The following is a 13474-nucleotide window of genomic DNA, read 5'->3' as shown; positions in this document are numbered from 1 at the left end:
TTACATTAACAAAAATAAATTAATAAAAATAATGAGATTTTTTGATTTTGTAACTCCCAATTAATAATAGGGGAGTTACATAAAAAAGAAAATTACCTAAATATTCTTTTCCCCTTTGTTTACATATGTTTTTTGAAATTGTAAATTTAAAAATTTAATTTTTTTATCATGATTAATCACAACCCTTTATTGTAAAGAATCAATGGCCAAAATTGGTTAACAAAGTTAACACAAAAATCTTGGTTAGTATTTGAACCAAACTCTCTATGTATATATATATATATATATATGGGTTTAGGTTCACATGAGATCAGTTTTTTATGTGAGACCATTGATACCATTTTACACTTGAAATTTTACAACAAAATATTGTGAAGATAAAAAAGACCACATTTTCACACTTGAAATTTCATAACAAAGTATTGTGAAGCTAAAAAAAATTTGAACCTTCACAGTAAAAACATTATGAAAGTTACCTTCACAGTTTTTGCAAGTGGTCTTACGGGTCACACGAAAACAACATGGTTTCACATGATGCCAAGTCTCTCTCTCTCTCTCTCTCTCTCTCTCTATATATATATATATATATATACACACACACACACACACTATGGGTTAAGACCAATGGTTTTTGTCGTGAGACCCGTAAGACCAATTTATGTTCATTGATCAACTTTATAAGCTAATGATCTAATGGTCTAAAGTTGCACGGTGACAATTTTGGTGATTATTGAGAAGTCTCGTGGCAATTTTATGATTATGAATGTTCAGATTGTAGATCTAATACAAAGGTTGAGAATTAGTCTTACGGGTCTCACGAAAAACCCTTGGTCTCACATGATCCCAAGTCCACACACTATATTATAAAACATTTAGAATAAACTCTTAAAAACTACATTTTGTCATCAATTACCATTATTAATGCATGTTATTTAAAATTCAGATTATAAGTTGATTAAACATAAATACAATTTATTAAAGCTCTATGTTGGATTCGTGTAAATAATTGCAAATAAACATAACAAATACTAGATAAACATATGAGATGGAACAATTATTTTTATTTGCTAAAATATCTAAAATTTTAAAACTCTCCATATAACTAAGTGATAAACACAAGAAAACGCAAGATAAAACTACGAGATGGAACACTTATTTTTATTTGCTAAAATATCTAAAATTTTAAAACTCTTTATATAACTAAGTGATAAACACAAGAAAATCCAAGATAAAACACCTACATTTTTTTTATTAAGGTAGATTATCTCTTTAATTTTAAATATATAAAATATCATGAATATAATTATCATTTAAATTAAACGATCTTTGAGCTCTAACAAAAATACTCTATCATTATTTTGTAGAAAATCATAATTAAATTAAAATAATATACATTTTATTTTAAATTTAAATTGTGATAAAAATTAAATCAAATAAATTAACTAGGAATTTCAGAAACTAAAACCAAATAATATCCAAAATACAAAAACCGAACAACGTAATTCGCTCTAAAAAATTATGTTACAATGTTTAAGTAAAAAGTTATAAAACTCGATAAAAACGTTATTTATTTTGTTGGTCCCTTAAATAAATATAAATTGTTTATTTCTAAGTTGCATAAAAAGCAAATCACAATTGTTTTAGTACGTTGAAAACCAAACCATTTGATTCGAATATAATTTAACACCAAATTTCTTTTATAGTGATTATAAATTTAACTGAACGTATTATTTACATACAACTTACTGATTCAAATATTTTTTAGAAATAATGGCAAAATAAGATGTACAAAAATGATACCATTAATGTTTTATAACAAACAAATAATCTAATAAGATGTATATTTGAATTGCACGAAAGATTGGAGCCTAAATTTATGTGAAGAACACCCGGATTTTCTGCTAACTTGGCCACTTAAAGTGAAATATTCAGACCATCTCCGATCCTATCACCAAAATCTAGCAAATTTGTGGGAACATAGACACCAAAAATTTGCTTCATTTCCAAACACACGACATATTTGCTATTTGAACATGAAAATATAACACACACACACACACACACACACACACACACATATATATATATATATATATATACACACACACACATATATGTACCATTTATGTCTCATCTTCAACAAAATGTCTTTTTTTTGTTTGGCGGTTGGAATTTCCATATCTGTCAAGATGGTGTTTTTGATGTGTGGTTGGAAATGTTCTTAGGGTGCGTTTGGTATCCAAATAGGATATGAGATGACATAATAGGACAGAGCAGAACAAAACATGACAAAACAACTTTTCAGCGTTTAGTAATACAGAACTGGACAAAACAAAACAATCAAAATGACCAATTTATCCATAATAATTCATTTATATATTTTGATTAACTTATGTAATTTATTAAATTATAATAAATAATTATCTTTTCATAACAAAATATATCATTAGAAAGTATTCGTCAAAACAATTAAAATGATACCAAAATAAAAAGTTTATGTAGTTTCTAATTTCTATAGTATCCCTAATCTAAATTATTTTTATTATTAACATACAATAAATTAATAAAAATATAGAAACCGTTTTAAAGCAAAATTTTGAAGACAGTAAAATGAAAATTTTAAAAAGCTTATATACAATAAATATAATTTAATATATGAATAAAATGTAAAAATGAGATCTTTGATGTTTTAGAAGACAATTAAAAGGTTGTGAAAAAGGGACGTTATTAAAAAAATAGAATGTCGAATTATCAAAAAAAAAAAAAAAACTCATCTCTAAAATAAATAAAAAACACTGAGTAGGTTGACAAACATTAAGCAAGTTGCATGACGATTTGGAAATTTGAATTTGATTTTGATGGATTTCAGAGTTTTTCCAATTTATAAAATACGATCAATTGAGAAATGAAAATTAAAAACATAATATCCTGGACAAACATTTTTTTTTTAATTGAGTCAGAATAATTTAGCCAAGGACATGAAATTAAATATAACTAACACGTGCGTATTTTTTGTGGTCGGTTCGGTTCAGGCTGTTCAAAAAAATGTTCAACAGCAGACCAGACTAGACCAAACGGTTTGACTCTTTTTTAGACCAGATCGGACCACTAAACCACTCAAACAGCAAAAAACTGTCTAGTTTGATTTTGTTCGACCGGTTTGGGCGGTCAAATGGTTTTTTTCAACACTCTCATATCAAACAATGCATAATTCATACTTATGGGTAAATCGGTCAATTTTGTCATCAGACTGTTGATTCAGATAAAAAAGTAAACAACACCAATTTATTCAAATTGACAAATTTAATCCATACATGACTTAATATAAAATTTGGTAAACACTCGTAAGTTTTATTTTGAGGTTATATTGGTAAAATATAAATTTGTTTCATCCTGTTCCATGGGGTAGTGGTGGAACACGCATGTTCCACTTTGTTCCACATAACAGTCCTATCAAACGTGGAATATGGATTTTTTTTGTTCTGTCATAGTTGGTGATTTGAGTGTCATTAACCATTTGTTGTAATTGTGATTTATTTGAGATTGATTGAGGTGATGAGGCAAACATACGTGAGTTATGAAGTGCGAAGTGCTCACTCACAAATGTTGTCCCTATTGCCATAGATCGCCATAAAGCGGACGGTGAAAGGGGCCGCGCTCCCTTGCGAGGTCCTACGGGCAACGCTCCTAGCAGGGTTCCAAAGGAATGAGTCATGAGTCATCATATGGTGTTCGGCATCAGGTATCAACTGTCACTAAAGGATCTTCATCTGTTGTTGAAAGTGAACTTTCATTAGGGGTGTCAAAGAGTAACCCAACCCGCAAACTCTATCTGAACCCAAAATTAACAGGTTGGGTTGAGATTTTCGACACATTTAAGTAAATGGGTCAACCCGTCTAACCCATTTAAATAAATGGGTTAGATGATATGAATTTTTCGACATGTTTACAACCCGTTTTTAACTCATTTAAAATATTATATTATTTTAATTTTAATTGTAATATCTAATATTATCCATCAAACAATGAAAACCCTCTCGTTTTGTCAACTGTGAAACCCTAATAAAGTAATATTCTACCCGTCCGTCTCCAAGTTTCCCTCTTGGCTCTCTCTCGTCTTCCTCCAAATCCCCAACAGACTAACACAACAGTCAATAGTTTCCCTTTCCGGTCTCCACATCTCGTCTCTCTCTCGTCGAACACACAAATTTCGATCGATGCGGTTGTACGAAATCGGTGGAACTCACTGATTTCTTCTCACTGTTCTGGTGTTAATCAGAAATATTAACTAGTTCTTTATTCATTCCCTTTTTTATATGTTTCTTTTATAATGTGATCCATTCATCCGTTTTCACCTCTTTTGTTTTGATATAATGTTTCTTGATATGTTTCTTTTATGATAGTAACCAGTACGTTCATTGCGATGTTTCTTTTTTGATATGCTTCTTTTACAGTAACCACCTCTTTTTATTTTCGTTTCCACCTCTATTACTATATTGGGTTCTATATTCATTGATTAATATTTAATAGTAACTACTTCATTTTGGGAAATAAATATGAAACTGTTCATAACATTTGTGTTCTATTTCAGTGATTAATAGTAATACGGTTGGAATTTCGGAAGAAGATGATTTACAGTCTCCTCCACCCCCATCAAAGAACAATGGGAATAAATTAATTAACTAATTAAAGCAAAACAAATCTGGTATGGATTTTAAACGTCAAAGAAAACTTACATCAAAAGGAAAGTAACACCGAGAGTTAAATTGAAGTTGGTGAAAGTGGAAGTCGAGCTACTTAGAAATGAAAGGTTTCCAATTTATTTTGAATAACGTATTTGTTGTGGTTGTGTTTTATTCAAACTTTTGAACAATTTATTTGTATTTGTGATTATAGTTGTGTTTTATTCATAAAATTAAAAAGTCTAATAATTTTTATTTTATTTAGATTTTTAAAATTAAATGAGTCAACTCATGTTCAACCAATTTATTTAACATGTTAGATTGAGAAAATCATAAAAAAGGTCAACCCGCTGTCAATCCATTTAGATAACAAGTTGGGTTAAGTTGAAAAAACTCAACCCATTTAATTAAATGGGTTGGACTAGGTTGAGATTTTCAATATGTTTAATAAACGGGTTGAACCCGAACCCAACCCAACATGATCCATTGTCACCCTTAACTTTCAGCTTATTGTTGAATGCCACTTAGAGCTGAACACGACCTATCGTTGAATGTGTGTTCAGTGATGACTGCCGGTCGATTGAATCTTGAGTCTAGATCCGATTGTATCTGCTTTTCAACCTTATCCATTAACTGTTACAACCTCTTAACCGTCGTAACTGTCAATCTCTTTCATAGATACATAATTTTGTGATTTAAATACTATATATACAAAATTACTGCCTTATTTCGAGCATGTTTTTTCTAGATTATCCCAGTACTGATTTCGTGGAAGTCCAAAGCATGATAGGGACAAAATACAATATTTGGAAAGTGATTTCCAAATAGGATCTAGAAAATTATCCTACTAATATTAATCATAAAAGCCAATTTCCAATCATTTTGTCTTATCCAATGTACCAAACGTATCCTTAAAGAGTTAGAAGCAAATAAAAGTTCACTCTAAAGTAACTTTAAAGGGTGTCCATATACTTATATTTTAAAAACTTGAGGATAAGTATGACCAAATTTTCATGCTTGAAAGGGGATATATACTGATTAATCCGATTAGGTGAGGGGGTATGCCCACAAAACAAAAGTACAAAATTACATCAACGAAACGGAGCAGCAACTGGATCCAATTGCGACGTGCAATCCGCAAATCCCCGATTAAACTCCTAATTTTGCTGCTTTACAAAACTTGCAATTAGGGTTCTTTCACAACCAAATCTAGTTCACGACTTTACACAACAGTTTTCGATTCCAACAGATATAATGAACGGCGAAGTTTGTCAACTGAAAGAACTGGTAATTTGTATGCATTTGCTTAACGAGGATTCATACTGTATGCTGGAATCTAGTATTCAATAAATACACATGACTTCACTGTAATTATGGATAATTGGCACGGATAACTGAAGATTACGTCGCATATTTTGTTGATTGTTCATCATTAACTTAACTTCCATTTCTTGTACTTTCCTTATTTTTTTTTTAATTTCCATTTGCAGGATGTGGAGTACTTTGAGATACGGGAAGTTCTTCGATGTAAGTTGTTTGGGTAGATTAGATCTCCTTATTTCCCCAATTTATTCATATTTAATTTAAGGGTCTACCGTCCTTGTATCTCGGTGGTTAAAGTACGACTAGCCAGGCAATTAATTAATTCTAGGGTTAAAAGTATAATTCGATATGTTGTGGTATGCCTATCACTTAGAATTTAGATGATCGTTTCTTCCCGATCTAGTTTTACACCCCCAACGTCTCTTACTGGTCTACCGTAGTTCAAATTGCAGTCATCTTGGTGAATATGCGATAGTTTCAGGCTGGCTTTTTGTTGATTTTAAGGGTAGAAGTTGGAACATATTTGGGCCATCGTTTAAATATTGCACCGGTAAACATAACATACTCCCATTTTGTAGCAGAATCGATTACAATTAGGATGTCCTTAAAAGGTGCACTTTTGAACTTCAAAAGATTTAAAATTAGCATGTCTTTGTGTTTGGAGTTGCTTTTGAAATTGGAAGCCTGATAATTTGTGTGCTTGGACAATCCCGTTCCTGAATGTAGTGAACTGCTGATGTTTGTTGACAACATGGCACCCTATTGCTTTGTGTGTGTATGTTGTTTAGTGCCTCTTGTAATCATATTGTGAGAATATGTGGAACTCTCCACAAAGAGCCCTTGGGGGGAGAAGTGATGTTCCAACATATATCGAGTAGAAATGTTACAAGTTTAGCCGATGAGGGACTCTGACACGGCCCCTCCAACGGAGGTTAGATGGGCACAGATTGTCCCAAAGTGTTGAGAGGGGGCTAGACGAGTATAGATTGCACCATAGTGTCGAGTCCCTTGTGTGGTGGACCTTGGCTGTGATACGATGTGAGAATGTGGAACCCCTTGATTTACTCTCCAAAAGAGCCCTTGAGGAGAGAATTGAGGTTCCAACATATCTTGAGTAGAAATGGTCCTAGTCTAGCCTATTTGGGAAATCAAACGTCCATGATAAGGATTATGTTTGGATAATTGTTAGCTAATTGTCAACTTTACATACATGTTTCTAAATATATTTTTCTTATGACTAGCAGCATTTATCTTTATAGTTTCTTATTGAGAAATAATTGTCTTGGTGTGTATCATTTTAATTTATGTTTTTTTTTCTTCTTCATGAGTTCTTCATCTTGATATAAGTCTTATAGCTCTATACACACTCCTTTGCAATCGAGCCGGCAATAACACTCATAACACATAGTTAGTCGTATGACTAAATGCTTGCAGGCATCCTGCACACAATTTTCTTTCACAGAGCTCTAGGTCTGGTGCGGCCCAAAGACATTGATTTGGAACTATTTGAAATCACATATGTAAGTGATGTCTACATCCTTGGATGATACATATGTCATTTTGCCTTAAAAAAGTATAATCATTTAGATGAATATATATTACATTTGTAGATTATTTTATTGTGTAATACCTCTAGCATACACACCATTGTCGCTTGGCGCTGAGGAAGATCGCTGAAAACAGCTACATGTATGTAGATCTGAATATGATGCTAATGTTCTTGTAAGCTTCTTATATTGTGAGCTTTGGCCATAAAGATGGGTGATTTTCGCCATCCAAATCTGAACCAACCAACTAATCATCCCAGTCCAACTTATTTGTTACAAAATCTGTTATCTCTTGTACTAATAGATGCTAATATGTGCTAATATTCTTATACCTGTTAGTTGCTAGAATATGTTGAGGAAGGTCAACATTCCTGTTGACGAATGACATATATGGGCATCAGAGGACTTGAAATCTGTTATTTACCTTGTGAAAGCATCACTTGCATATTTTTGAACCATCATCTTTTGTGTAGTTTGATATCTCAAAAGCCATTTGGTCAGAATATTACTTTTTCTTCATTGATTTATTACGTTGTGCTTGTTCCATTTTGTAAAATGAGGATATCATGTTCATTTGTTACTTCATCCATGAATATTTGCAAGCACGTCATTTAATGTTATATTTAAGGATCCATATTAGTTACTGCTGGATGCTTCTCTGTCTAGGTGCAATGTGGCGATGCAGAGCTTGAGAAGAAAGTAGATGAGAAGATTGATCAGTTTATTGATAAGGTAGAGAAACATCCAAACAAGAAAAACCAGGTAAAAAGTGCCTCTCACCTGCTGGTTTACATGTCATGCTTAGTAGTGATCATAACATAATGTAAAGTGGTTCTACTTGCCGTTTAACTATGAGCTGCTCTTTCAAGAGTCCCCCCTGCTAAGGAGTTCTAAATATGAGCTTGTGTTACTTAAAAGAACTCACAAAAATGGTCATTGACATCCAAAATGTCAATCTTTTCTCCAAGTTATTGCAATATGAAAATCCATCAGACCTTAAGCTTCATTAAATGCCTTCAAGGAGATCATTTTAGCAAGAAAAAAGTAGTTTTGTTGTGTTGTTTGATCCAGGGGCTGACATACATACAAGGATACGGTGGCCCGTGGTTTCGTCTTAAGGGGGAAAATTACGTTTCTGAAGGGTGCCACCGTATTTGTTCGGTGCCACCATATAGTTTTTGAAACTGAAATGTTAGCGCAAGACTTTAAGGGCGGAGATGGTAATTGTCACTGCCTTTGTACAAAAGGCCTGGGTTCAGTCCCACTATTGACAAATTTGTTGTTTTAGCTTAAATTTTGGTGTTCTTTTATATACCTCTTGTGTTTTTAAAAATACATGTAGACAAGACTTGAACATGAAGAGAATTAAAACTCTACTTTACTGAGGAAAAACTCAATGATTTTATTCAAGCAACTTGGCCCTTTAAATAGAGCAGTAATAACAGCAAAGAAACAAKAATTATAAAACAGAAAAGTAGAATCCTAAACTATCTGCATAAAAATAGGTCCACGATGCAGTTGGTTTATTCAAAGCTATTCTCCTAAATATCAGGCACATTCCAGCTGAGTTTGAATGGGTTACTGCTGACCTATTCTCTCAACATCCTTCCCCAAACTGAGCTTGTAGCTGACAGCTCAGTTTGCTTCTTATTGTCTTGAACTCCGAGCATTCTTCGTATTTTGACGAAAGCTTCCAGCTTCAGTGGTTTTGTCATTATGTCAGCAATCTGATTTGTTGTTCCACAGTGAACCAGCTCGATCTCTCCTTCCTTAACCAATTCTCGAAGAAAATGGAATCTAACCTTGATGTGTTTCGTCCTCCCATGGAACACCGGATTCTTGGAAAGCTTAATTGAAGAGCTATTGTCACAATAAATTATCATGCTTTTAATCTGACCTTGATTGAGACTCTCTAATATTGCTTTCATCCAAATACTTTGGCAAGCGCAAGCAGATGCTGCCACATACTCGGCCTCTGTAGTTGAGAGAGTCACAATGGGCTGCTTTTTCGAGCTCCAAGCTACTGCTGCATTACTCAACATAAAAACATACCCAGATGTACTTCTAGCACCATCTGCGTCTCCAGCAAAATCGCTATCTGTAAAAGCCTTTAACTCCTCGTTGTTTCCTTTCTCATAGAACAACCCAAAGGTCGTTGTACCTTTGATGTATCTTAGTACCCGTTTAACAGCCATTAGGTGAGCTTCCCTTGGACTGGACATAAATCTGCTTAAGAAAGAAACGACAAACATCACATCCGGTCTCGTAGTTGTTAGGTACATTAGACTACCTATCAATTGTTTGTACATTGACKGATCAACTCGTGCTCCCCCTTCTTCCTTAGCTAACTTTGTTCCAGGTACCATAGGATTGTTTACTGGGTTGCAATTCTCCATTCCAAATCTTGCTACCACTTCATTGGCATACTTAGTTTGRCATATGAATATCCCCTTTTCTGTTTGCTGGACTTCAACTCCTAAGAAATAGTGCAGCCTTCCCAAATCTGTCATGTCGAAAACTCGATTCATGGAGGCTTTGAATCTGTCACATAAGGCAGAATCATTTCCCGTGAAAATCAAGTCATCGACGTATAAACTTACTACAAGAAAACGGCCTTCAGGTTCATGTTTGAAGAACAATGTATGTTCCTGGCTACTTTTGATGAAGCCTTCCTTGAGAAAATGCTCTTCGATTTTGCTGTACCAAGCCCTCGGTGCCTGCTTCAATCCGTATAAKGCCTTGTTCAGCTTGTAGACCTTGTCTTCTTCACCTCTTCGAACATAACCTTCAGGCTGCTCTACATAAACCGTCTCTCTCAAAACTCCATACAAGAATGCACTTTTGACGTCTAATTGAAAGACGTTCCAACCCTTTTGTGCARCCATTGCTAGTATCATTCGTATTGTATCCCACCTAGCCACAGGTGCRAATACCTCATCATAGTCCACACCGTATTTTTGTGCATAACCCTTAACTACCAACCTGGCTTTGTGTTTGTCAACCTCTCCTCTTTCATTTAATTTAGTCTTGTAGACCCATTTAACTCCTATCTTCTTCATTCCAGGAGGTAGGCTGACTAGTTCCCAAGTCCGGTTTTTCTCGATTGCTTCTATCTCGGCATCCATTGCTTTTTGCCACCGTTTTTCTTTGACAGCTTCAGAAAAATATATAGGATCCTCTTGAGACACATGAAAGGCCAAGTACTGCTCTGCTTCTTCATCAGAAAGCCCTTCTCCACTAACATAGTCTTGGAGATGTTTGGGTGCAACACGTCTTCTTTCTCCTTGAGTTTCAGTCGGCCTAGAAGTACTTGTTGCTGCTGTTTCTAAAGGGCTGAAATTTTCTGGGCTGAAATTTTCTGGTTCTGGGCTGAAATTTTCTGGTTCTGGACTGTCGTAATCTGGTTCAGGATTGCTGTTTTCAGGTTCTGGACTGTCGTAATCTGGTTCAGGATTGCTGTTTTCAGGTTCGGGATTGTCATCATTGGATTGCTTTGTGTTGTCAATTTCTTCTACCTCCTCTAACGTCAACAAATCGTTCCTTGCTGAACTCCTTCCCCAATCCCAACTGTGATCCTCATCAAAGATCACGTCTCTGCTTACGATAGTCCTTTTGTTCACCGGGTCATACATCTTGTATGCTTTGGATCTCTCGCTTATGCCGAGAAATATGCACATGTGGCTTTTTTCATCCAACTTTACTCTTTTTTGGTTCGGAATATGCACATGTCCTATGCATCCGAACACTTTAAAATACTCAACRTTAGGCTTCATATCACTCCAGCTTTCATGTGGAGTCCTAMCTTTCACGGCTGATGTAGGACTTCTGTTAAGTATATGTGCTGTCCACCGGGCTGCTTCACCCCAGAATTCTTTTGGCATTTTCTTCTCCCCAAGCAAACAACGAACCATATTCATAATAGTTCGATTTTTCCTCTCCGCCACTCCGTTTTGTTGGGGAGTGTAAGCTACGGTCAGCTGTCTTTTAATTCCATTGGCAGCACAATATTCATTGAATTCTTTGGAGTTGAACTCGCCACCTCGGTCACTTYTGAGACAAGTTATCTTCTTTCCGGCTTCATTCTCAACCAAGGTTTTGAAGTTTTTGAATACTCCAAATGTTTCATCTTTCTCATAAAGAAAATAAATCCACAATTTCCTGCTAAAATCATCAATAAACGTTAGTATGTACCTCTTCCCGTTTGTGGTGCAAGGTGTGATTGGTCCACACAAGTCTGTATGTACAAGTTGGAGTTTTTYTGTCGCTCTCCAATTGGTTGTTTTYGGGATGGGCTCCCTGTGTTGTTTTCCCTTTGCACACATCTCACATACGTTCGTCAGTTCTTTGATAGGAGACATCCCATTCACCATATTATTCTTAGATAAAAGCTGTAAATCATTTTGGTTCAAGTGACCAAACCGTTTATGCCAAAGAATAGAAACATCTTCGGTTGTAGTYTGTAGACATTCAGCTGGTAAATTTTCAGTCGGCACAATAAACATCCGGTTTGATGAAATGTGTAGATTCATTATGAGACCACAATCTTCATGGTAAATCTTACATCTTCCATCCTTGATTAGCATCGTCAGCCCTTTCTCTTGGAACTGCCCCATACTGAGTAAGTTTGTGGTCAGCTCTGGTACATAATAGACTTCAGTGATGATGTGGGTTCTACCTTGAACCGAAAGCTTTATATTTCCTTTCCCTTGCACCTGCATCCTTGTGCCATTCCCCAACTTTACAAAGTTCTTGAATCGATTGTCAAAATTCGTGAACCACCTCTTGTTACCTGTCATATGGTTAGAGCAACCGGAGTCTAAAAACCATACCTCTTTCTCCCGCATGGCTTCCTTTTCAGCGTTGGCCATAAGCAGAAGCTCTTCCGTTTCATCAAACTCGGCGTAATTGACATTCTTCTCCCAACTAGGACATTCACTCTGATAATGTCCTAGCTTGTGACATTTGAAACACTCGATCGTAGCTCTGCCATTAGTGAATCTTCCACGACCTCGACCACCTCGGAAGCTTCCTCGATAACTTCCTCGACCCCTGGTTCTCATGGCTGTTCCCGTGCCTCTTTCTTCTTCTGTCACCTTCAAGACTTGTTCTTCCTCAACATCGACCTTCATCCTCTGTTCATGGACTAAAAGACTGCTCTGCAGCTCATCCAAGGTAAGTGTATCCAAATTATTCGATTCTTCTATCGAACACACCACATAATTGAATTTACGAGTCATTGACCTTAGTATCTTCTCCGTGATTAGTTTCTCTTGAACGGCTTCTCCGCACGCCTTCATTTTCTTTGCTATTGCAAGGGTTCTTGCAAAATAGGTGTTAACCGACTCCCCTTCTTTCATATTTAGTGTCTCGAAATCCTTGCGTAAAGCTTGTAGTTGAGCTCGTTTCACTCTGGTTGACCCCTGGAACTTTTGCTTCATGCTGTCCCAAATCTGCTTACTTGTATCAGTATTAAGGATGGTATCGAGGATGTCTCTATCAATAGCCTGATACAAAAAGTTTTTCAGCTTCAAGTCCTTCAGAATCTGCTCATTTAACAGCTTTTGTTGTTCCTCGGTAGGCACTCTTCCTTCACCAGGATAGTTGATCCCAATCTCTATGAGATCCCAATACTCTCTTGATCGAATAAAATTCTCCATCAGCTTAGCCCAATGATCATAGTGCCCTTCGAATTTTGGTATGGCTGGTACCACAAATCCTTTGCCACCGTTGTTCTCCGCTGCCATTGGACCACCTTCCTTCCTGTTTTCTCAACAACCTCTGATTTCCTCACTCAAACAGGCCCCTTACGATGGAGCTCTGATACCAAATGAAGAGAATTAAAACTCTACTTTACTGAGGAAAAACTCAATGATTTTATTCAAGCAACTTGGCCCTTTAAATAGAGCAGTAATAACAGCAAAG

At 35.4% G+C, this 13474-nt stretch overlaps 1 protein-coding gene across 5 annotated transcripts in view; it reads left to right on the top strand.

Moving 5' to 3' along the window:
- Window positions 1–5683: 5683 nt before the first annotated feature.
- Window positions 5684–13474, top strand: part of LOC112515733 (autophagy-related protein 101) — a 10252-nt gene continuing 2461 nt past the window's right edge. For 3 of the 5 annotated variants that reach the window (XM_025122656.1, XM_025122648.1, XM_025122662.1), the window contains exons 1-4: window positions 5684–5969; window positions 6173–6209; window positions 7440–7525; window positions 8219–8314. In XM_025122656.1, coding sequence (XP_024978424.1) covers window positions 5937–5969; window positions 6173–6209; window positions 7440–7525; window positions 8219–8314 — 252 coding nt within the window. In that variant the 5' untranslated portion in view covers window positions 5684–5936. Of the gene's footprint in view, window positions 5970–6172; window positions 6210–7417; window positions 7526–8218; window positions 8315–13474 lie in introns of all 5 variants that reach the window. The other 2 variants (XM_025122668.1, XM_025122677.1) reach the window with 2 other exon arrangements.

Source organism: Cynara cardunculus (genome assembly GCF_001531365.2).
Source record: "Cynara cardunculus var. scolymus isolate 2C chromosome LG 1, CcrdV1, whole genome shotgun sequence".
NCBI classification, from domain to species: Eukaryota; Viridiplantae; Streptophyta; class Magnoliopsida; order Asterales; family Asteraceae; genus Cynara; species Cynara cardunculus.
Note: the sequence above shows the minus strand (reverse complement) of the source record. Positions and strands in the feature narration are given on the sequence as shown.